The 24,911-nt window shown below is 52.1% G+C and overlaps 1 protein-coding gene across 1 annotated transcript in view; it reads right to left on the bottom strand.

The window, feature by feature from the left end:
• The window catches only part of robo2 (roundabout, axon guidance receptor, homolog 2 (Drosophila)), a 343,506-nt gene that overhangs the window by 71,209 nt on the left and 247,386 nt on the right, over positions 1 to 24,911 (bottom strand). The window contains exon 5 of the mRNA XM_023838865.2: positions 97 to 254. Within this exon, the coding sequence (XP_023694633.1) occupies positions 97 to 254 (158 nt within the window). The remainder of the gene's footprint in view (positions 1 to 96; positions 255 to 24,911) is intronic.

The raw sequence follows: 24,911 nt of genomic DNA, 5'->3' as shown, positions 1-24,911 counted from the left end.
TGTAAGCAAGAGAAAGTCAATAATAATGTTATGGAAAACTGCTGTTTTTATCTCCCAGTCTCCTATAGCCCTCAGAAGAGGAAGGGGATCACCCACCGTTATCCTGTCGTCTCTGTCGTCAATCCGCACCTTGTCCTTCTTCCAGTAGATGGTGGGTTCGGGGTGCCCCCTGGGGGGCTGGCACTCCAAGATGGCAGGCTCACCGGCCCCCACCACCACATCAGTGGGATTCTGCCTGAAATCATCTCGCAGCACTGAGATACAGAGAGTAAGAGAGAGAGAGGAACACAGGGACCATCAGGAGATCTTCAGCACACAGCCCATAATAATACACTTTATGTTATTGCTGAGTGTGATGATACCACTTATGCTTTTTAAATTCTAGTGAATTTGCCTCTAGAATTACTTTAATAAAACCGACAAAATGACCAGAATTATGTGGGATGTGGGATGGGAATATGTTAATGGCTCATTCTCACACCATGTACTACCGGGGTGTCACAGGTGAACAAAAATTAATGGCAATAAGAACCTTAATGTTAATGGGAAAAAGAGGCCCTGAGAGAAGAGTGAGCCGGGATGGTCGGGAAAGGGACCCTGTAGCTCTCTCAGAGCGGGACAAGGAGAGCGGGCCGGGATGGTCGGGAAAGGGACCCTGTAGCTCTCTGACAGCGGGACAAGGAGAGCGGGCCGGGATGGTCGGGGAAGGGACCCTGTAGCTCTCTGAGAGCGGGACAAGGAGAGCGGGCCGGGATGGGCAGGGAAGGGACCCTGTAGCTCTCTGAGAGCGGGACAAGGAGAGCGGGCCGGGATGGGCAGGGAAGGGACCCTGTAGCTCTCTGAGAGCGGGACAAGGAGAGCGGGCCGGGATGGTCGGGGAAGGGACCCTGTAGCTCTCTGAGAGCGGGACAAGGAGAGCGGGCCGGGATGGGCGGGGAAGGGACCCTGTAGCTCTCTGAGAGCGGGACAAGGAGAGCGGGCCGGGATGGTCGGGGAAGGGACCCTGTAGCTCTCTGAGAGCGGGACAAGGAGAGCGGGCCGGGATGGTCGGGGAAGGGACCCTGTAGCTCTCTGAGAGCGGGACAAGGACAGCGGGCCGGGATGGTCGGGAAAGGCACCCTGTAGCTCTCTGAGAGCGGGACAAGGACAGCGGGCCGGGATGGTCGGGAAAGGCACCCTGTAGCTCTCTGAGAGCGGGACAAGGACAGCGGGCCGGGATGGTCGGGAAAGGCACCCTGTAGCTCTCTGAGAGCGGGACAAGGAGAGCGGGCCGGGATGATCGGGGAAGGGACCCTGTAGCTCTCTGAGAGCGGGACAAGGCCAGCGTGGAGTGAGCGTTCAAGGAAGCCTGGCACTATGGGGAAGAGGAAGGGGCTGGTGGGTGGTGATCAGCCAATGAGGACGCGCTTATGGATTATGGCGAGGCTGCCCACATTCCAGGGCAACAGGGACGTGGGGCCTCTTGGCCTGGCCGCATGAAAGAGGAAAGTAAAGGGCATTTGAGGAGTGATAAATTAGGCCTGCCGCCCAGCTCTCAGCACAAACTCACGGCAGTGTAACGAGCAGGATTATACCAGGCTAACAGGTCCCAGAACGCTGCCACGGCAGGGTCCGCGCTTATTTATTTATTTGTAGAATGGGGAAGGGAGGGGGCTGTCTTGGGGGAGGGGTGCTGGCACTTTCAGCCCAATTATCTTACGGGCAGAGCAGCACATAGCAGGACACCGTGTGACATGAATTCCAATGAAAGCCACGCACCAGGAAGTGCATCTGTGCACAAAGACCACCGCCCTCTCTCCCCGTCTCTCTCTCTCCCTTTCTCCCTCCCTCTGTCGCTCTCTCTCTCTCCCTTTCTCTCTCCCACATACATTCCAGGGAAATAATCAGGTCAGTGAAGCACCTCGTCCACAGTCGTCTGTGTTTTGATGCAAAGAGCAAGAAAAAAAATCAGACACCTGCCAAGATCAGGATGCACAACACTGCAAATAGGGGAGGGACAGGGGGGGGGAATCGCAGCCGCTTACCACAGGTTGACAGCAATTAGATCTGAGGCGATGGTCGGCATTTGATTGGGAGACACGTGATTATTCCGGTTCGCATTTACTCTAATTGCTTCACTTGGTTACATCTAACTGTGTGCACTTGGACCGTTTATGAAAAAGCGACACATGAAAGAGAGAGAATGCAGCAGCACAAATACGTTAATTAAGACTAAGCATGTTTAATTACAGCGGGAGGAATAGAGGACCCTGGGAAAAGGGCGAATGTTGCGTGAGGCAGGTGGCGGTCAGGGTTATGATGGGGAGACAGAGGGCATGTGGTGTGAGTGTGTGTGTGTGTGTGTGTGTGTGTGTGTGCACGCTCGCATGTTGTGTCCCTACCATTGGAGCAGACCCTTCTCGCTATGCATGTGCCACCATGGTGATGCCCAGCCGTGCTTTTGCTTGACACAGTAAACGTCACGCGGCTTGGCCATGCGGTAAAATGCACGCGCATGGCTGCACGATGGCAGCGGCACAGACATACGCACAGACGGCAGGAGCAGCCAGTGAGCAGGAGCTCCACAGGTCAGGGGTCAGCGGGGGTCCGGTCGCCCTCCGAGTCGGGCAACAGATTCCATGAGGCCAACATGTTGTTTTGGACAGATGACATGATGGAGGGGGGGGGGGGGCGGTGAGGGGAAATAGGTATTGGAACTGTGACCAGGGCCCCCCAACTCCCGATCTGTCTCTGTCACAGGCCTGCACATTGTGCCCGTAGAGGGCGCCCTTGCAGGGTGTTTGTCTGTGTTACCATGTGCATATGCTAAGCATGTGAGGGCACTTTGCCCTCAGGGCCCTTAGGCGTCGAGAGGCTCAGCGAGACGACAGAGGTCAGGTAATTGCAAACCCCTCACTCCGAAATCCACAGCCCCTCGGCCTCCATGCCCACCTCCCCTGGGGGCGAGGGGGAGAGAGTGGTGCATTTTTACATTAACATTTATATATTTACACACCCATAACCTGCCAATTGCAGGGAAGGGCTACATATGTCAGTATGCCTGCAGGCTACAGAAAGCAATATCAGTACAATATTAAATTGGGGGGGGGGGGGGTGTTTATTTCTTGTGGTTTAAAACAGGCTGAGTGGAAAGGTGACGCACAGTACCCCTGAACCCCCCTTCCCTACCCCACCCCCCTCCCCTTAGTGAATCTGGGGCTTGGAACGGGGAGATGGAGGGGGGAGTGCTGGCCCCCTACCTGGACCTCCTCTATTCTTTCAGCAGCTAGGAGGAAATCGGAAGTTACGTTCCCCCTATGGAACGGGCTGTTCCTGCTTCCAGTGAACTCCCCAACAGAATGTGCTGTTCCTGCTCCCAGTGAGCTCCGCAATGGAATGTGCTGTTCCTACTTCCAGTGCGCTCCCCAGTAGAATGTGCTGCTCCTGCTTCTAGTGAGCTCCCCAATGGAATGTGCTGTTCCTGCTTCCAGTGAGTTCCCCAACAAAATGTGCTGTTCCTGTTTCCAGTGAGCTCCCCAATGGAATGTGCTGTTCCGGCTTCCAATGAGCTCCCCAATGGAATGTGTTGCTCCTGCTTCCAGTGAGTTCCCCAACAAAATGTGCTGTTCCTGTTTCCAGTGAGCTCCCCAACGGAATGTGCTGTTCCGGCTTCCAGTGAGCTCCCCAAATGAATGTGCTGTTCCTGATTCCAGTGAGCTCCCCGAAACTACGGCAACGGGGCGCTTCATGTTTATCTGCATGCACATTTTCCAAAGGCAGAGACATGGACATCAAACATACCCAGGAAGCAGTCAGCATTCAGATATATTAACAAGCCAGGCTGTGACATACACACACACACACACACACACACATACACGCACAAACACACATGTTGGTGTACCTATCTAAATCGAGACCTTTCATTCATCAGATATCTGACATCAAATAGGTTGCCAGCTTGTGAATCATGCTAAACTGCACAAGTTTCAAACATTCCACTAGACAAAGGGGCCACAGCTGCACACACATGCACACATACACCCAGGCGCATACACACACACTCACAGGTTTGTAATTAAATCTTTGTGGGGACTCTCCATTCATTTCTATGGGGAAAACTCTAACCCCAACATGACAACCTTAACCCCTTCCCAGCCCTAACCTCAACCATAAGTAGCTGAACAAAATACGAGACTTTTGGCATGTTGCTTTGTGCCCAGGCGTTGGCGCTGATCCAGAAAATGCCACGCTGGCGAAGCTCGACGCCTAACGTGGAAATCCATGCTGAAACAAGTGGGCACTAGATCTCACTGGCTCCTCAGCTGCTGGCGAACAGCCAACTGAGTCTCCCCCACTTCCGCACCCCCCCCCCCAAATGCCTTTCCTTAGAGGCCCCAACCATACACACAAACCGTCTCCATCGCTACAGTGGGGTCAAAGTTCACCCTGGGGAACAGAGGAGTGGCTGACGGCATGGGGTAATACCCTTTTCCATGTGGATTAACACCATGATATCACCTAGGATCACATCTCTCAGTGGCGGTGACCTTCTTCCACCTATAGCGCCCCCCACTGGGCGGGGCACTATAACTGAGATTGCAGGGCACACAGGGCCACAGCTCAAAGGCAGAAGCAACACAGCCCAGCTCTCTGTTGTCATATCAAAGCACCACTTATATCCCTGCATTATCTGCCAGAGCCCTCCCAAGGCCTGGATCTCATAAAAAATGTCAATTTGACACAAGTGGGATGCGAGCACCAGCTGTCTCTCTAAATGCCCGCACGCCACTGTGTGTCATCACCCTCTAAACTAGTCAGTGACAGTGGTGACAGCTCGTGAAGCCGGGTGCAATAACACAGCTGGGAGACGCGGGGTTGGGGGCAAGAGGAAGATGTGCAGAAGAAGTGTGTGGATATTTCCTGTGACTAATCAGATGCTCAGAGATACTGCCTTTCGAGCCCATGACTGTCTCACTGCAGGCAGGTCAAAACAAACAGCCATTAACACAGCTATCCGCATGTGAAAGTGAAGGCCCTAATTTGCTCTAACGAGTAACCCACCCCCCCACCCCCCCAACTGCCCTAATGACAGCAACCTGCATGGTCCAAGGCATCAGGCCCATTGCCATGTGCTGCACCGCTCGTCATGAAACAATATAATTAACTCTTAATGAACCTCTCTCTGCACAGTGCACTTCCCAAATTCAATTTAGCCTAATCCTCGCTTTATGGTAATGTATAGCTCATTAAAGTGTTGCTTAAAACTCATTAAAATTCGCTCGGAAGAAGTAATGCCTTCATTACAGAAATATGGTGAAAAGCAAAGAAAAAGAAGAGCAAGAAACGCCTAAAAGCGGTGGAAAGAAAGGCAGCTTTCTAACCATTTCATTGTGACTAAGATTGAATACATTAGCATGAAAATAATGGTGGTGATTGTTTCTGCAGCGTTGCGTAATTAACAAGCTCTATAATTAAAGATGCCTCCCAAAAATTATGGCAGGCTTCCTTACTCGCACGCTAACCCCACCCTTCTCGCTCAGACCCTCACCCTGTCCCCCTACTCCCACCCTCACCCTGCCCCCTTCACTCGCACCTACACCCTGCCCCCTTCACTCGCACCTACACCCTGATCCCTACGCGCACCTACACCCTGATCTCTACTCACACCTACACCCTGATCCCTACTCGCACCTACACCCTGATCTCTACTCGTACCTACACCCTGCCCCCCTACTCCCACCCTCACCCTGCCCCCTTCACTCGCACCTACACCCTGATCCCTACTCGCACCTACACCCTGATCTCTACTCGCACCTACACCCTGCCCCCCTACTCCCACCCTCACCCTGCCCCCTTCACTCGCACCTACACCCTGATCCCTACTCGCACCTACACCCTGCCCCCCTACTCCCACCCTCACCCTGCCCCCTTCACTTGCACCTACACCCTGATCCCTACTCCCACCCTCATCCTACCCCCTTCACTCTCACCTACACTCTGATCCCTACTCGCACCTATACCCTGCCCCCCTACTCCCACCCTCACCCTGCCCCCTTCACCCGCACCTACACCCTGATCCCTACTCGCACCTACACCCTGCCCCCCGACTCCCACTCTCACCCTGCTTCCCTACTCGTACCCTCACCCTGCCCCCCTACTCGCACCCGCACCCTGTTCTCCTCGTCTGCTGCCTTCTTTTCTTTCCTTGCCTTCAGCCCAGCAGATGTTGGAGGGGTGAGGCAGGGCTGATCTGCTTCCCCCGCCCCGGGTCCATCCCAAACCTGCAGTCAGACAATGCAAACAAACAATATGCCCCCCCACCCCGGCCCTGATTCGGGGGGCCGCCTCTCCTGCTCGTGTGCTTTACGGGGAGGAAGGACAGACGGCGAGGCCACGCTTGACTTCCTGCCAAATTACTGAGCGCGACAGGAGGTTAAAAGCGGAGCTCTCGGCTGGTGGGAAGGGGGCGGGGCCTGGCGATGAAGGAACGGCATGTGTGTGCCAGTCAGCCCGGCTCTGCCTCACCCCGCTCTGCCTCACGCCGCGCGCCCTAACACCTCTGCCTGCTGTCCCCAAATGCCTGCCTAGTGCCTACGTTTTAAAACAGCCGGTTCATGGAAAATAATGAGAGTTACACCAGGCCTGCAGGCAAAGATGCACCTTGAGGTCAGTGGCACACTCTCTCAGCCAAAGCTCCCTGGGGGCTGCAGCGGGGAGAAGGCTACCTCTCGGAAATGCCGGCAGGACACGGAAGGGCATTCCTGCCATAATTGGAAGTCCAAATGCAAATGAAAGTTTTGCAATTCTATTTCCTTTCCTTGGCTGCAAAAAATGCACAGTAATACACAGTTTTTAGCACTACGATCTGTAGGCAATTGTGAGCTCTGTGCTTGTATGTGTCTGAACAGCACCCTGTGAACACAGCACTCCGATGTTACGCTGCATCTGACCCTCCAGCACCCTCGCAGGCTCTGACCACAAGCTTATAAAGAAATAAAAACCACACCCTCAGCAAATGAAAAATCAGCTGTCAAACATTATTAGGTCAGAAACGGACGCAAAGTGAGGATTGCATTTTCGGTTTCCATTTGGCACGGGCGCCAGAGACACAGCGAGGTAAAGAGAAGGCAGGGTGAGAATTCCAATTTGCGTGTTTTTTATTTGGGTTTTGGCAGGGCTATAGCATGGAAGGAATAAGGAAAGCAATGTTAAATTGAGCATTGCATTTTATTTATCAATTTGGCAGAAGTTATGGTGCAAGCAAGCAAATGAAAAAGCAGCATTGAATTGCAGCTCATACACTTGCGGAGGGAAATGAAATTGCAAAGTTTTGATGCACATGCACCTTTAAGCTGTTACGGGATGAAGCCCCCCACTGCTCCCCCCTGCACAAGGTGACTGGAGCTTCCTGAAGCCAGCATTGACTTCTGCACAGAATCTGTCCCCCCAGTCGACATGCGGAGGCGCCCAAAGATGATCACAAGCTAAGACACTACGGTTGCCACGGCAACATACTCCCATTGACCGCCTGTGGACATGCGGCACGGGTTTGGCAGGAAGTAATAACTGAGGCCGGAGGGGGGCAGAGCAACTGAGTCCTACAGGCTGGCTTTGGTTTAGTCGGTTTAGGGGCCAAGGCTGGAGATAGCAAGACGAAATGGCACAATCTGACACCAAGGAGCCCTGTATTCTCACTGGCAGAGTGGAGCGACATGTGACAAAGGACCAAATTAGGGTGGCTCCAGAGCTCTGTGGATGACGTACATCCAGCCTCAGTATAACTAATGCATTAGCTTTACGTGAGGAGGGCTTTTTCAAGATGCACTTGTTGAGAAAACAGTTTCTCCATCAAGGAGAACGACCCAAAGCTTTTAGTGACGGCCTTCCCTGCCTTTGGTGTGCTTTGGAGGGGCAGTCACGCAGAAACCGCAGCCTGTTGTCGCATGTTAGCCTCGCATGTGAGCACCCGCTTGAGGCGCTGGGATAGACCCCAGCAGATGAGAGCACAGGGCAGGCTCAGCCCCCCCGCACTGCCGGGTAACGGGGGGGGGCATGGCAGTACGGACTGCGTTGCTTCCGACAGGATAAGCAGGCCTCAGCCAAGCCCTCTAATTAGCCCGTCAAAGCCCATTGTGCGTACCGATCCCCCCCCCACAGGTCGTCCCTCTAACACAAAGCGAGGAGCTTGTGCGGGGTGCAGAATCAGCCCCCACTCCGTCCCCGGCTCCAATCTGCATGGAGTGGGACGGATCGGATCAATGCAAAGTCTGGGTCAATGGGGGGGGGGGGAATGGTCTCCCAGCATCGGAGTGTGTATGTTAACGAGGCTGAGTGGGGGGGTGGGCACGGACAGGACCTGCCAGCCTCCAGAGCTGCCCTAGTGTCTGCACCAGCACCCCCTAGTGTCTGGATTACACAATGCCTGGAAATTTTCTGGCTTTGTATTTTAAATGTAACTCATGGAATAAATCTCTCAACCTTACATGTGATGTTACCAGCTTTTCTCAGCAGACTCTGTCAGTCTGCTCAACGTCAGAGCAAATGATGAGCACATGAGCACATGACTACCCTGGGCACGGCGGGCATGTGACAGGACAGGGGGCACTCTGTCTGCCAGCACCCACCCCCTTCACTCGCACCTGCACCCCACCCCCTTCACTCGCACCCCACCCCCGCAGCGCAGCTGCAGACTCTACCCCACGTGACTGCCTGAGCTATCTTGATGCCCCCCCCCCCGTTTAAGTAATCTCTGCGCGTTTTTACAGTGCTGGACGTAATTGGATTGGCAATAACGGCAGCATCAGTGCCGTTGGCAGCGTGTGAAAGGTGCCGGTCCACAGCTAGAGCCCCCTTTTAATTACGCTCTCCGCTGGAGACGGGTTTATCCTGCGCGGTCTGATGCGCCGCTGCAGTGCTGTGCCGCAAAGAGGGGAGGGGGCTTTACAGCTGTTATTTCCTTTAGCAACGCCCCCCAAACCCCATTACCCAGAATCCCCTTCTTTTAGAATTCACCACCATGTAGTTCAGTAGCTGCTTCTGATCCAAACACCCACTGCAGCCCCACCCACCAGCCAACAGGCACAGAAAGCAATATGACCACCAAGGACAGGCCTACAAGGTGTGGGGGGGGGGGGGCTAAAAAAATCCCTTGATCCCATCATGAGGTATTTTTTTCTCTGCCCTCACCCAGGGTACACATACGCTGAGGGAGGTGTTCATTACAGCCCCCACCCCCCCATGCCTCAGTCATCTTAATGGCCCTTCCAGATTATCTTTTTCCACAATCAATACTAGCTGAGGAGGACCGTCACTTTGTTGAGGACATTGTATTACGTTTAGTTCCCCCCCCCCCCCCAATCCCCCCTCCGGGTGGCTGAACACAGGCTAAGGTTTGATTGTGCTTGTTAAATTTGGCCACCGACCTGGCTGAGACATGGGGATGGGGGCCACACCTACGACGTCACCAGTCCCTTTGCTGAAGGGGGTGTGGGGGGGGGGGGGGTAATTCAGAGATTCCATCAAGGTTGACTCTGTCAGTGAGCAGGCGGGTGTTAAATCACAGTCAGTCCACATGCAGAGACATTAAACTAGATTTATTGATCGCTTTATAGATCTTAACTGCTGAGGAAGAGCGAAAATTAAACTGGATATGGAGATGACCTTTACGCGACGGCCCCGCCCACCGCCCGCCCGTGTGCTGTTTGTGTACGTGTGCATTTTTAAGGTCTGTGTGTAACCACTCATACGGCGTGTGTGTCCAGCCTGCTGCTACGGATTACAGCTAAAGAGCTGCACCTCCCTCCAAAGCCCAATGGTGCATTAAACATACATACTGAGCCTGTGCTGTGCCTCGCTATGGATGGAAGCCACAGCCATGCTACTGACAAGCCGAACGGCTCACCCCACCACCAGGGGGTGATATACAAAGCTCTGCTCTGTAGCTGCTTCGATTGTTTAATGTGTGTGAGGGAAATGCATATTGAGGGAGCATGCAGGAGCATGCAGCAGCATGCAGAAGCATGAGGCAAGTTCCATTCAGCAGCTAAAACAGGAAGCATCAGAATTCCCGAATCGTCACCGCAGCGGAAAAGCAGTGTGATGTTTTTGGAGCCCTGAGGGCAGCATGGGGCCCTCAGGGCATCATCCAGGGTCTAGATGAGGCCCCAAGGACCCTTTACTATGACCCCAAAACACTTGAGCAGGAGTAGCAGGAGTTTCACTCCCAAATGCCAAGACTCATTCCATAATCCAATTATCACTAATGGCATTATGCTAAGGGAGGCTAATTGTGTTTGTCCTGCCTGGAATCAGATTAGCTAGAAGCCAGACTCCTCCGTGAGTATAATAGCACAGGGCTAAGAGTTGCACTAGAGCCTGGTCACCCACCAACATAATCACCGGCCACAAAGCTGCCATCATCCTTCACAGTCATCACTGACGGCTGCAGCTCGCTCTGCGCATACCTCCTCAGAATAGGTGCAGTCAGCAAGGCATGAGATACACCATCGGATAGCTGGACAGTTATGCTCACCCCCCTGACCACTCCCCATTCTCCCTCAGGTCAACTGTCAACAGACAAGAGAGTGTGGGGGTGACACAGGGAGCAATTCCCAAGCCTCCTCATTCATCAATAAGGGTGATATCTAGTCACTGCTGGGTTAATGGTCTTGAAACAGACACAAAGTTAATAAAGCAAGATCCATAGTGTGACATGCATTGCAATGTTCATTAAATCCCAAGTGGTCAGAACATGTGCTGATGGAAGACTGACCTAATCTACTTAACAAAGACAGCTGAACGAGTTGGGCAGTGTTTCCAGGAACAGGGAAAAGACTAATTATATTTTACTTTAAGAGAGCGATGTAATGTAGCTAAGCCATTGAAAGCCTTTGAAAGAGTGTCAGCTAATCCCAGTATGATGGGAGCACTGGCTCCACCCACTGCATCAGGATAAGGAGGAGCATCAGTTTGAGAGTTTGAGGACCTCCCCTTTCTGGCATCAGTAATCATACGGTATGATGGGAGCACTGGCTCCACCCACTCCATCAGGATACGGAGGAGCATCAGTACCTCCAATTCTGGCATCAGTAATCATAGATAGTGGGCAAGAACTGACACACCCACTCCTGCCTCTCACAGACAGAGTCCTGCCCCGGCCTGGTTTCCCAGCACGCATTCCTCAGGCGCAATTAAACAGAGAAGAGCAGCCTCCAGTGACCTGCCGCACAACACCATTAACATCAAGCGGAGAGAAAGTGTGGATCAATACCAAGCCCACTCACAATTAGCAGATCATCCACGGCGCTTCTGCCGGCGCCTTGGAGAAAAGGGAAGGATCCAAGAGACAGGGAAGCAGGTAGAGGAAGGGAGACGTTTGCCCTGCCGTGAGCCCCCCCCCCCCCGCCCTCCTAAGAGAGGCCCTTCCTGCTAAGGGGCTCTCAGGCTCAGTATAGACTCTAATCCCATTGGCCAGTAATGAGACTCCTGCTCTTTATTACTTTGAATCGTCAGGGATTTTCACATCTCTTTCCCATTAATTACTGTGATAACTGCAGTCTTCAGTCAAGTCAAAGGCAGGACAGGGAGTCCTGTGGGAGAACGGGGGACATACAGGAACATCACATTTTCAGCGGTGAGGGCCAGTTCTCTCAAATGATATGAGATAATGGCCCCCTCCAAAAATAAAAATTAAAAAAATCAAGCAGCCTGTACAAAATCAACATATTTTCAAAGAGGATTTCTCAACCGTGGCCTGTATTTTTCTGCTACAGTTGCTCCCTAACACAGGATAAACACCAAAAAGGGAGACAGTACTACGTGGACAGTGGGACCGAAGAGCAGCAACTATCTTTGATTGTCTGATTACTTCCAGGTCAGGGAAAGGTCACTGTGATGTAATGGCATTTCAAATTGGTCATTCCATGTCCAGGATGGGGTCATAGGGGAGCTATTATAGGGGATCTCTATGGCACCCTTTCTTTAGCAGCGGCTAGAAAACGTCACTTTCGAATATGACTGCTGTTGGGGGGTGTTAAGAAAAGAACTCAACTTGGATTGATCCAGTGAAACACCCAGTTGCATAAAAGGGCAAAATTAGAAGTAGCTTTAGACATAACTGTTCTGCAGAGCATCCATTTAAATATCATAGCATTGTCTTGTAATATGCAATAGGTGTAATATTACAGTCATGGTGTCCATAGGCTGCCCAAGTCCATGTAGCCCTTAGAGGAAAATGTGTGGCTTCTTCCCAAAGCCTTATGCCAACTCAGATTGACATTAGGACCAACATTCTATATATCTACTGTCTGCTACAGGAAACCTGCCCAGGGTGTCCCTGCCTGTGTGCCCTGTGTTTCCTGGGACAGACTCCAGGCCCACGATAGAAAGGCAGTGATGGAAGTCAGGTGAATGGATGCTATAGAAAGTGTACTGCACTGCCCCCTGCTGGGCAGCAGGAGGTCCCAATTGAGAGGAACATGTACATGGGAGACTTCAGTGGGATTAGAGGCTGGATCGCTGACACTCAACGTGAGCGATCGCTTGTGTGTAGTCCATCCAGAGCTATGCCGGCATGGGACAGGAAGCCCACAGCCTCATCTCCATGAGAGCAGGCCAGCTTGGCGATAAATGCCTGGATTAACAGCATTCTTCTGTACCTTTAAGCGCACCTCAGTGGGTGCCTCATTTTCTGTCTGCAGACGAAAAACCCTGGAAGAGACAGGGCTGGCTGGCAGCGTTTCAGTGTCATTTTCCTGCTGCCTTCAGACACCGACGTGTCCATCAGGGACCTGGAAGCCCGCTAACAAGGCACTGCTCCCCCCTGTATGATGAAAGATGGTGAAATCCCCAGCCTGCCCCATTCAACCGAAACTTGCTACTCTGCCAGATAAGAAAAAACAAGCAATTTAAACTTTTTGCGTAATTTAACCATCCTGGTGTGTGTGTGTTTAAGGTGGAGATACACTGAACTACTCATTCGAAAAAAATGCATACGAGCACAAAATCCGGACTCAGATCCGGGACTCTTCTGGATCTAGAGGCAGCACGAGGGATAGAGTGGATCACGTCTGAGGTCGGTGCCGGATCTCGTCGAAGAGGGTGGGAATGAGTTAAATTCTTTTTGGGAAAATGCATTTGGCTGAAACGGAAGAGTAAAGAGTGACGAGGAATCAATCTTGCGGAGACAGTCTTTAAATTTGGAGATTGCCTCAGCTCATGCGTGACCGTTTTACCTACAGCGTCCTGGGTGCATTCCAGCATGTGGCCCCCTGCCCCCCCAGCACATAGCAGCAGCACACACAAAGAATATAATAATGCTGAAAACTCGGCCACTCTGATATGTGCCTTCCATTACATTAATGAAGCAATGAAGCGTATTTAATCAATCTTAAAAGCTCCGCATCGTTATTCGGGCCCCATTTCGGGAAACACACTGCAAAAGCGGCGTCTCCATTCAGCGGCGGCTTTGGGAACCAGTGACCCCAACGGTGCTGGTCGGACTGGCCCTGAACGCCCGCTGAATAATTCATGGAGGGATGTTTTAAAGAAGGCCCCGACGGGGTGGGGGGGGGATAGCGCTGACATCTGAAGGAACTGCGAGGGAGGGGGACCTGCGACCCCAGCGATGCCCCACCACCAAACGCAGTCAGCCGGCTCAGCGGGAGGGCGGATCAAGGCAGGTAATTGTTCCATGTTTTACATCAATATTATCCTGTGCTGGGCATAAGGGGTGGGCACAGTGTGTATGTGTGCATGAGGGGCCTTAGTGGTCTCCCCTGACTAACATCTGCACCCCCCTCAGTTGTCATCTTCATGAATAACACCATCACCACACCCCAGTTCTCTGTTTTCAGGGACAATTTCAGCCCCAGCATCAGGAGGCAGGCGGGCCGCCTGATGTCGATCGAGCAGACTTAAAAGCGCCTTTCAGCGCTCAAGCGCTGCGAATTTCCATAATCAGCGTGCGGCTGACAATGCCGCTGTTAATGCGGGCAATTACATAGCATGCAGGACTGCACCGGCGCAGCTGCGCAGCTGCTGCATGTCTGTGTGTGTATCAGTGTGTGTCTGTGTGTATCAGTGTGTGTCTGTGTGTATCAGTGTGTGTCTGTGTGTATCAGTGTGTGTCTGTGTGTATCAGTGTGTCTCTGTGTGTATCAGTGTGTCTCTGGTGTATCAGTGTGTCTCTGGTGTATCAGTGTGTCTCTGTGTGTATCAGTGTGTGTCTGTATCTATGTGTCTCTGCATCAGTGTGTGTCTCTGTATCAGTATGTGTCTGTGTGTATCGGTGGGTATGTATTTACTACATTGAGGGGATCAAATAGCTTCCTCGATGCCTACAGGCTATACACACACAGATCTCCAGTTCTACACATAGGGACGTTGCTGCTTGAATGCACTTTAAGTCCCATTGACCAAGATGGGTGATGACAATCAGCCAGACCCCTAAAACGGGTGACAACTGCACTCGCCCCTCCATGTCACAGGGGCCGCTCCCACCTGCCACATTCAGGCTCAGCTTGTCTATGTAATATCAGCAGAGAGCCTGGAGGTGCACATGCCCCCCCCCCCCCAATCACCTCTCTATCATGGTGGTGAGAGAGAGCCACACACTCTTGAGCACGCTGATCTGTCAGGATGTGCAGCATAACCTGATTAAAGGAGACCTTCCCGGCTGCCAATCGCCTGATCAGTGTATAATCAGCTCCCTTCTATTGCAGAATGGCATTTCCCTAATTTGCAACTCTTTATACTTAGTTCCTGTTTCCTCTACAGGATCCTCTCCTCCGCTCCATTCCCCCACCCTCCTTGGTGACAAATTCATTCTGCTTGCCAGGTCCGATGTCCCGGTGACCCCCGCATCCCGGGAGGATCTCCTAACAGGCCTGTCTCACACGTCAGGATCGACCGGCTGGCGCCTCCCTGTCAGACGGGATCAATACGTCATTCCATCAGTGAATGGGGCGCCGTCGCCACCCACCCCCCCACTCTTCCTCGCTCCCATTCTCATACCATCCCTCAGAAGATGGACGGCCAAGATGTGGCCTGCCGTTACCGACCCCACCTGATGTTACCTTGGCTTTCGCAGCCTGCCGTTACTGTCCAGGTCTGGTGTTACCTTGACTCTCACTGCCTGCCATTAGTGTGACTCTCACACCCTGCCTTTACTACCCAGGCCTGGTGTTACTGTGACTCTCACACACTGCCTTTACTACCCAGGCCTGGTGTTACTGTGACTCTCACACACTGCCTTTACTGTCCAGGCCTGGTGTTACTGTGACTCTCACACACTGCCTTTACTGTCCAGGCCTGGTGTTACTGTGACTCTCACACACTGCCTTTACTGTCCAGGTCTGGTGTTACTGTGACTCTCACAGCCTACCTTTACTGTCCAGGTCTGGTGTTACTGTGACTCTCACAGCCTACCTTTACTGCCCAAGCCTGGTGTTACCGTGACTCTCACAGCCTGCCTTTACTGTCCAGGCCTGGTGTTACCGTGACTCTCACAGCCTGCCTTTACTGTCCAGGCCAGGTGTTACTGTGACTCTCAAGACCTACCTTTACTGTCCAGGCCTGGTGTTACCGTGACTCTCATGCCTTGCCTTTACTGTCCAGGCCTGGTGTTACCGTGACTCTCACGCCTTGCCTTTACTGGCCAGGCCTGGTGTTACCGTGACTCTCATGGCCTGCTGTTACTGCTCCTACGTGCTGTTACCATGACTCTCACTGTGTGCTGTTACCATCTTCGCCAGGCAACAGTGATATTTATGGTCTGCTCTTATAGCTCCCATTGTTTCTATGACTCTTATGGCCCTTAACGCCTCCACTGCTCTGTGACTCTCATAGCCTGTTGTTACTGACCCTGCCTGCCATTAACATGACTCTTATGGCCTGCCGTTACCGACCTTGCCTGGTATTACAGTGACTCTCATGGCCTACCCTTACCTGGTATTACCGTGACTCATACGGCCTGCTGTTACCACCCCAACTACTCCACGACTCTCACAGCCTGCCGTTACCAACCCTGCCTGCCATTACTGTGACTGTCATGGCCTGCCTTTTCCAACCTTAACTGGCACTATCGTGACTTTCACAGCCTGCCGTTATCGACCCTGCCTGCCATTTCCATGACTCTCACAGCCTGCCGTAACCATCCCATTGTGGGGTTACCATCGCCACCTGCCATCACTATGACTCACATGGCCTGCCATTACCATGACTCTCGCCAGCCACAATAACAGTGGGTGTATAAGCAGTAAGCCAATAGAGTGGGGCACTAAATATCAAATCTGCTTTGGAGCGCCGAGTTGATGAGCCGTTACTCACACCGGCAATGTCCTCGGCGCGATTCCCAGTCACAGCAAGGCCAGGTGGGGACAGTAAAGGCAGGAGAAACCCCTGACAGACGCTTCTTTTCATTGGCTGGTGAGGGAGCAGTCTGCACCACAACTACGACGGCACAGATAAACATGACCAGAGTGACACTGCAGCAGTTTGGGTGGTGGTTTTGGGGGGGGCTCTTTAAAATTCAGGCCACTCTTTGCTGTCTCCCCCCTCCCCTTCACCCAGCAGTTCTGTTCTGCCTGTCTCTCCCCACTATTCAGGGTTGAATAACAATAACGAAAGGCAGAATTTAGGGGGGCACACACACCACTGACACACACACACCAACGCGCGCACACTGACGCACACACATTGACATGCACACACCAGTATGCACACACCGACGCACACAAACCTCACACACTTAAGCAGCCGCACTCATACAGGCCACTGGACAGATATGCACACTGTCACACACACACACCAGTACGCACACATTAATGCACACGCATCTGTATGCACACACCGACATGCACACAATATCATGCACAAAAACCGACACACACATTAACACGCACACACAACGACACAGAGTGCGCCAGTCGCCGATACACAGCCCGACACGATGAATGCCATCTCTTGAGCTTGTTTCGAGGCAGGAAAGATGTGAGGCTCAGCGGTAAGATAACTCAATAACGAGCTCTGCTCTAATTAGGCCAATTTCGTAGAAGAGGTGCTAATAGCACCTTTACCACGGAGCAACTGCTTTTGCCCGTGCAGCTCAAACTGATTACATTCCAAAGCAGATCTTTAAATCAGCGACCCCCCTCCCATATTAGCCACCTGGTTATGGTGGGGGCTGCAAGTGATTTAGTGATGAAAGCAGAGTTGTGACAGGGCCGTGAGAACGTGCTGGAGCGGGTGGGTGGGGGAGGGGGTGTGAGCGTCACACTCCACCCCCACACTGGTCCTGGCTCTCCGAGTCTCCGAGACAGTGAGCTAATGGGCCAGGTCCAAAGCTGGGCCCGATTCTGCACCAACACGAGTCTACAAAGGAAAGCCGTGTCACCATTATAGATGGTGATCAGCAGCTGCATGTTAGTGGGGCTGGGTGAAGGTGAGAGGACCTGGAATGTTCTGGACCTCAGGGCAGTCTGAAAGGGAGCATGGGGTGTCTACTCCATGACTAACACAAACACACACATGTGCATGGACCATGTGCACATACACACACACACAGACAGGTGGATGGACCATGTGCACATACACACACACACAGACAGGTGGATGGACCATGTGCACATACACACACACACAGACAGGTGCATGGACCATGTGCACATACACACACACACAGACAGGTGCATGGACCATGTGCACATACACACACACACAGACAGGTGCATGGACCATGTGCACATACACACACACACAGACAGGTGCATGGACCATGTGCACATACACACACACACAGACAGGTGGATGGACCATGTGCACATACACACACACACAGACAGGTGCATGGACCATGTGCACATACACACACACACAGACAGGTGCATGGACCATGTGCACATACACACACACACAGACAGGTGGATGGACCATGTGCACATACACACACACACAGACAGGTGCATGGACCATGTGCACATACACACACACACAGACAGGTGCATGGACCATGTGCACATACACACACACACAGACAGGTGCATGGACCATGTGCACATACACACACACACAGACAGGTGCATGGACCATGTGCACATACACACACACACAGACAGGTGCATGGACCATGTGCACATACACACACACACAGACAGGTGCATGGACCATGTGCACATACACACACACACAGACAGGTGCATGGACCATGTGCACATACACACACACACAGACAGGTGCATGGACCATGTGCACATACACACACACACAGACAGGTGCATGGACCATGTGCACATACACACACACACAGACAGGTGCATGGACCATGTGCACATACACACACACACAGACAGGTGCACGCACAGGTTCTTTACAGGCTGGCACATGAATCGTTGACACGTACAGCATGCGAGCGTTATTGATGTGTCGCAGTGGCGTGCCGACCCGAGGGCAGGTGTTGTGGGGGCGGTCCGTGTGGAGAAGCGGAGAACATGTTAATATCAGGACTGCCCAAAGCCAGCTCTTAATTAATGACTAATCGTTAGAAATTAATCAGGCCTTAGAACTGGATGAACACCGGAATAAAGATGCCCCCTCCCATGAACTTATGACCCCACAGCCGAGGTCCCCAAGGGGCATCTGACCCCAATATATATAAATGCTGAGGGCGGGGGGTGGGGGGGTGAATGTGTAAATACAGACCACAGAAACCCGATACTGTCATTCATATAAACATGGGCTCCGTTTGTTCAAAGCAAGGGTGTAATATTATATTCATGATATTTTGTCATGTTATGGTATGTCTGTCACATTATGGTTCTCAGCATGTAAGCAAAGTAGTGAAGAGAAAGAACCCAGGATTTTAGGATGCTGAGATCTGGTGTTGATCTGGGGTTTCAGCATGAATGACAGCAGCACTGCCCTGTAGCCCTGTATCTGGGCCCCTGGATCTCTTATGAATTAATAAAGCTTGGGAGATGCCCATCCTTAGGTGATCATCCGAAATAAGGCTGCCTGCTGTCCCACATCCCATGGCGGGCTGCCAAATTGGCCCTGCCCACTGCAAGCAGAAGCACATGACCTCTTACGGTGTAACCGTAATTATGTGGAATGGGGGGGGGGGGGTTCTGGCTTGGTGACAGATCAGGGGCCTTTGTGATGTTGACTATGAGGTACAGCCCACAGCCATGACCCCGCCGACCACCGCTGATAAGGGGGGGGGCGGGGGGGCAGGTAACGGAACTACACATATTCTTAGAAAAGCGGCGAAAGGCATAAAGGCCATAATGTGGGCAGGCTGGGGTGTGCGGGGAAGAGCCTGAAGTGAGATCGTACTGAAGGGGGAGCCTGTCAACACAGTGGCGTTTCTGTGAGAGAGTCTATATTAAAGAACAAGAAGGGTCATGTGAGCGGCCCATGGTGTACAGACGAGGGCACCATGACGATGGCCAGTGGTCGTATTGATCATGTAAGGGAGGATGGTGTACAAGCATTAAAAATCCCAACAATGTCTATACCAGCAAGTGCAGCCAGGAGGCGCTACACAGATCAATGATCAATGAGCCTGACCGCTAGCCAGCTCTGTCAGCAGCATGACTGCCTTATCAAAGTACCCCCCCTCCCCCCCCCCCAACCGCTATCACCACCTCCCCTGCACACCCCAGACCCCCCAAAGGAAGATGATGCAAGCAGGCGGCTGAATCTGTATGCAACGAGGAGCTAGGGTCGATGGAGCATAGAGGAGCGGCCGTGCTCTGTCAGAGGAGGACGTATTAATGACCAGGAGCAGGGGAGAGGCTGTCCACTGACCGCTAAATTACAGGCCGTGAATCAACACAGTGTTTACAGGGGGGGGGGTCTCCGATGGGGCAGCGGAATCCATGATGACAGGAGGGGGCTTGCAAAAAAAAAAATTACACGACAGAACTAAATAGATTAAAAATAAATGAAGGCGAATAAAAGGCAGAGAGTCGCCGGGGAGCTGTGAACGGATCTGCAGGGCGCCGTTTGCTGGACTCCTCATCCAGCCAAGCCAAACACAAGGGGCCATGTTTGCCTGGACCATCACGGTAGAGAAGGCACGGGGGGGGGGCTTTATTGCCATCCATTACCTGGCCAGCTTCAGGCCCACATTATATGATACACTATAAATGGACAGTGCTATAAATCTCAGGCGATAAATAACCAAAGCAAATGAACAAACAGTGGGAGCTGAAGGGGCTTTTAAACACTTAAGCGTAACGCGGAGATGCACCGGCTGACCTCTGATGGGTGCAGGGGCAGGGGGGACAAGCTGTAATGTCACCAGGACGTGTGTGCAGGCACAGAGAGGCCTCGCCCCCCAAACACGCCAGGCCCTGGGCCCTTGCCGGGCCCTTGCCCCTCCCAGTGCTGCGCCTCAGAGGTGCTCGGTGTCTCTCTGCTGCCAAACACCTCCCCTCCCTGGGGATCTGCATCCCCCTGCAGCCATACATCTCTACATATCGAGTGCTACCAGCAAAATAAACTGCTGCTTTGGGGACGAGGGGGTCCTTATTGCAGAGAAGTGCAGCAAAGAGACAACTGAAGCAAATGAAACAACTGCAATGTAACACCCAGCCATCTCCATCACTGCTTCTCATCATCATCATCATTATTATTATTATTGTAATAAATGGACAGAATCTTTATTATTATTAGCACTGCTTTACTGCTCAGCCAGCAGTATCCAGCCAGTCAACATACCATCCATTCATGCAGCTGATTGAGGTGTCAGATTAGGAGCTTCCTCAAGGGTCCAAGGCGCCTGACCGCAGATCACAGTGGGCAGATTCAGAGGGCCCAGCACCTCTGTCCCCCGACCCCACACAGTATTGGGGGGCCCTGATGGTCGGGGTTGGCTGACCGCTACTCTCACACTGAATCGGTGGAAGACCCACAAGATCCCCCCTCCCGCCCATCCTGACAGCTGTTGACTAATCGATCAGGGGAGCCTGAATGAATATTTAATCAGAGAGCTCTGCCAAGCCTCAGACAGGAGGCCGCGCTGCAGTGTTGAGCAAACAGCCTTGGCACAGAGGAGGGGATAAGGACAGGGCCCGATAGCATGCGGTTTATACCATAAGGGTACGTCACTGGGCCCTTCGTGACTCACTGACTCAGCCACTCCAGGGGTGGAGCTGAGTCCTCCGAGCGATCGGCGAATCTGTTCCGGGAGTTCAGCCCGAAAGTGGACGCTTCATGACGGCTCTGAGCCTGAACACCAAGATCAAACAGGGAAGGCTGAATGGGGAGAAAGCCAGACAGACGGCGGGTCTGAGACAGGGGTGGGCGGCTCTGAGAGGAAGAAGGGAAGAGGGGAAGAGGGGAAGAGGGGAAGAAGGGAAGAGGGGACGACAACGTGCCAAACTGAAACAAACAAATAAACAAAATGTGAAAGGCAGAAGAATGGGGGGGGTTATGTCGCATGGCATGTGGGGGTGATAAGGAGCATCGCAGACACAAAGGAGCAGCCATTCACCTTTACCCCGACCCCCCAGCCCCCACAATACAGCTCATAATCCCCCCTAATAGCCACCACCCAACACCAGCAGAGGGACGGCCAGCAAACTGCCCCTCTGAAGTCACTACGGATTCACACTAGACAAAGAAACATCTTCTCTTGTCCTCCATTTTTTATTTTTTTTGGGGGGGGGGGGGAGTTATTTTTGCATTCTACTGAAAGTCTTTATCTGCCCCCCATCTTAATTCCACTGCTCCCTGTAGCCCATGACACTGCCATCTCTCCCTCCTCCCTTCCTCCCTCCCTCTCCATCACTATCCGATTAAATCCCTCTCCTTCACGATGGATAGCTTTGGTCACTCTTCTCCTTCTTCTCCCTTTGGAGCAGAAGGGCCTGTTTCCCTTTAAACATGCTCTATCCATCACAGAAGAAAGTCCAGACCTAGCCCCCCCCAACCCCTACGCCGTCGCTCTGATCATCGCCTCTTTTTTCTCCTCACTACCCTTTCAGTGCTCATCAGGATGAATGATGGTGGAGGTTAGATGGGCTCATTTTGGGCCCCCCAGTCTCCCATTTCCTGGCACCCCCTACCACTGCCCCAGGTGACAACGCTAAATATCAGGGAGTGAGGAACCTCCTTCCAACATTAATTTCACAGATCACACTGCCTCCTAGGGCTGGGCGATATCATATCGTTATATCGCCCAGCACAACAGCCTCCCATTCCAGCTAATTCAGCTCCCATATGCATGCAGCATGGCTCTGCATCCATGTGCGTGCAGTGTGTCTCTGTATCCATGTGTGTGCAGCATGCCTCTGCATCCATGTGTGTGCAGTGTGTCTCTGTATCTATGTGTGTGCAGCTTGCCTCTGTATCCATGCATGTGCAGTGTGTCTCTGTATCCATGTGTGTGCAGTGTGTCTCTGTATCCATGTGTGTGCGGCGTGCCTCTGTATCCATGTGCATGCAGCGTGCCTCTGTATCCATGTGCGTGCAGCATGCCTCTGTATCCATGCGCATGCAGTGTACCTCTGTATCCACGTGTGTGTGGTGTGCCTCTATATCTGTATGTGTAGCGTGTCTCTGTATCCTTGTGTATGTTGTGTGTCTCTGTATCACGTGTGTGTGGATTCATCACACTGCTCATGTAGTGTTCTACAGTAAGATGGAGCTGACTAACCATTTTGTGTGTGTGTGTACGTTTCTGTGTAAATTTGTGTGTATTTCTGTGTGTTACAGCAGTTCTACATTTTCATTTTCAATGTCAATGTCTAAATTATTCACCTCCCAGTTTCACAAGGCAGGTTTATACCTCATGTATATGCACTACCTGCACTGTATTATAAATTCATTTTATTTATTTGCTTGATGGTTCATTCACTGATTCATTCATCAAATTTCTTTGGGTGCAAACCAGTGAGCATGTGTCCTGTGATGGTCTGTCATCCTACCCAAGGTGTCTCTAGCCTTACGCCCTGTGCTGCCTGGAATAGACTCCAGGCTCACTATCACCCTGGCCAGGATAAGTGGCTGAGGATGGATGGATGGATGGATGATTTTTCTACTGCCGCTATACAGCTATGTTTTCTTCTCTGTATTTAGTCTATCCCCTGCTCTACATAACACCTATTCAGGGCATAAATACCTACAGCGTATGACATAGTTAAAGTTTAAGCAATGTGCCCATTCACAGGATTCAGAGAAGACTTGCACAGAGTGATGGATACAGTGATCAGAGCACAGTGAAACCAGAAAAGAGGGGAAGCAAGTGAACGGAAAATGCCAAATGGATCAGGCACAACAAAGGCTGAAACTGTGACCAGGAGGCTTTTAGATGGGTGTCAGGGTGTGTCACCACTTTCATGTCACCGGTACTGGAGAAAGGTCCCATCCCACCACACCCTAATCCCAGCAAAGGCCATCTGCTACCAGCAGACTGCTGACTAGCGACTTAAACGGAGCCCCTGGGTGTTTACTGCAGCGCATGGACAGAAACTGAAACTGATTTTTGCCTCATTTTTATTAAAAAAATTACACTAATAGCTTCAGTTCTGGACAGTGTTCCTCAAGGAAAGCTGCGTTCAGCATAGAGCTGTAGCATTGTGGGATAGACTACTGTCCCCCCGAGGATGTGAGAAAGGACAAAATGAGCGGCAATTCTGAGCTGGACAAAAAAAATCAGAAGTAGTGATGAAAAACGGCAAAGTCACTTTTTGTGTGACAGCACTGGGATGCTCTGCCAAGGTCACGGTCCCCTCTGAGCATGTCTAGCTGCTCCCACCATGGAGTGACGATTCACAGCTGCCCCCGCCAAACATCCCACCATCTCTCGTTTCCCGCAACAGCATGACTGCGCCTGATCTGCTGCCGCTACAGTAACCCAGTGACCACTGTGCGCTAAAACAACACATTCTTGGCAAGTCTTCAGCACTGGCCCCGTCTGCCAAGACACACAGTGCACTCTTTCAAAAGTGTGTTATAAGGCTTGAACTCCTTCTAGGAGCTGCTTAAAAATAAACACACCCCAACACCAAGCTCCCAGCGTCGTTTCAACAGGGGAGAGACAACATAAACACAGGAGTGCCCTCTCCTTAGGACACATTACTGCCCAAGTGTTGTAATTAATTGCAGTGCAGCCCCGGTGGTGCTGGGCTCTGCTCATTAGCCTTGCAGATGCTAATGACTGATAATAATGCCCTACAACACAATGCTCGTGACTGGCCCTCATGCGCTCGTTAAGGAAGTGGCAGCAGTGGCACTAACTGCAGCAGAGCCAAGAAGGAGAAACCATTTTCCTTCGTTCAGTGCTCCCAAGCTAATCAGGAAAAAAGAAAAAAAAACATGCACTGATCGGCGAGAATAACTGGAGACTTCAGCCAGATAAATTAAGTGCGAAGGTTGCTGAACTAATGATTTATTACCCCAAGCTGGCTCGTTATGTGGTCTCTGAATGTGCGATCATATCGCTGCAATCATGTTGGTGAAGACTCATGTGCGCCTGTCAACCCAGCTCACAGCCAGTCTGTCCTGAGGGCGAAACCGAACTCTGTGCTCAGGATTTGGCCAAAAAAGGATGCTGAGAATGACAGAATGTGAGAACAGGAAGCACATGCGATGCGCTCGTAACCCACAGCAAGCAAGCTAGGGTCAGGTGTCGCATTTCAGAGCGAAGTTCGGCAATCATTACCGTCAAATGTTAGGCTCCCAGGGACCGGGAACCATTCCCTGATTAAATGACTCCGGAACTTTGCTAAAGAGTGGGGGGGAATTCCCTTATCGGCACTCGCTTCTAGAACAATGCCAAAAATGGTGAATATGTCATGTCAGTGGATATGGAATAAATGACACGCAGCCGACTTGCCCACTCAGAAATGCAGAGTCTGCTCTGTTCTGTCTGGTGCGTTCCGGCTTGTGCCTCTGCGTGCCGGGGGCTGCTGGGGGGCTGACGCCGA

The sequence above is a fragment of the Paramormyrops kingsleyae genome, chromosome 17 (assembly GCF_048594095.1).
Source record: "Paramormyrops kingsleyae isolate MSU_618 chromosome 17, PKINGS_0.4, whole genome shotgun sequence".
Taxonomy (NCBI): domain Eukaryota; kingdom Metazoa; phylum Chordata; class Actinopteri; order Osteoglossiformes; family Mormyridae; genus Paramormyrops; species Paramormyrops kingsleyae.
This window is presented reverse-complemented; position numbering and strand designations above follow the sequence as displayed.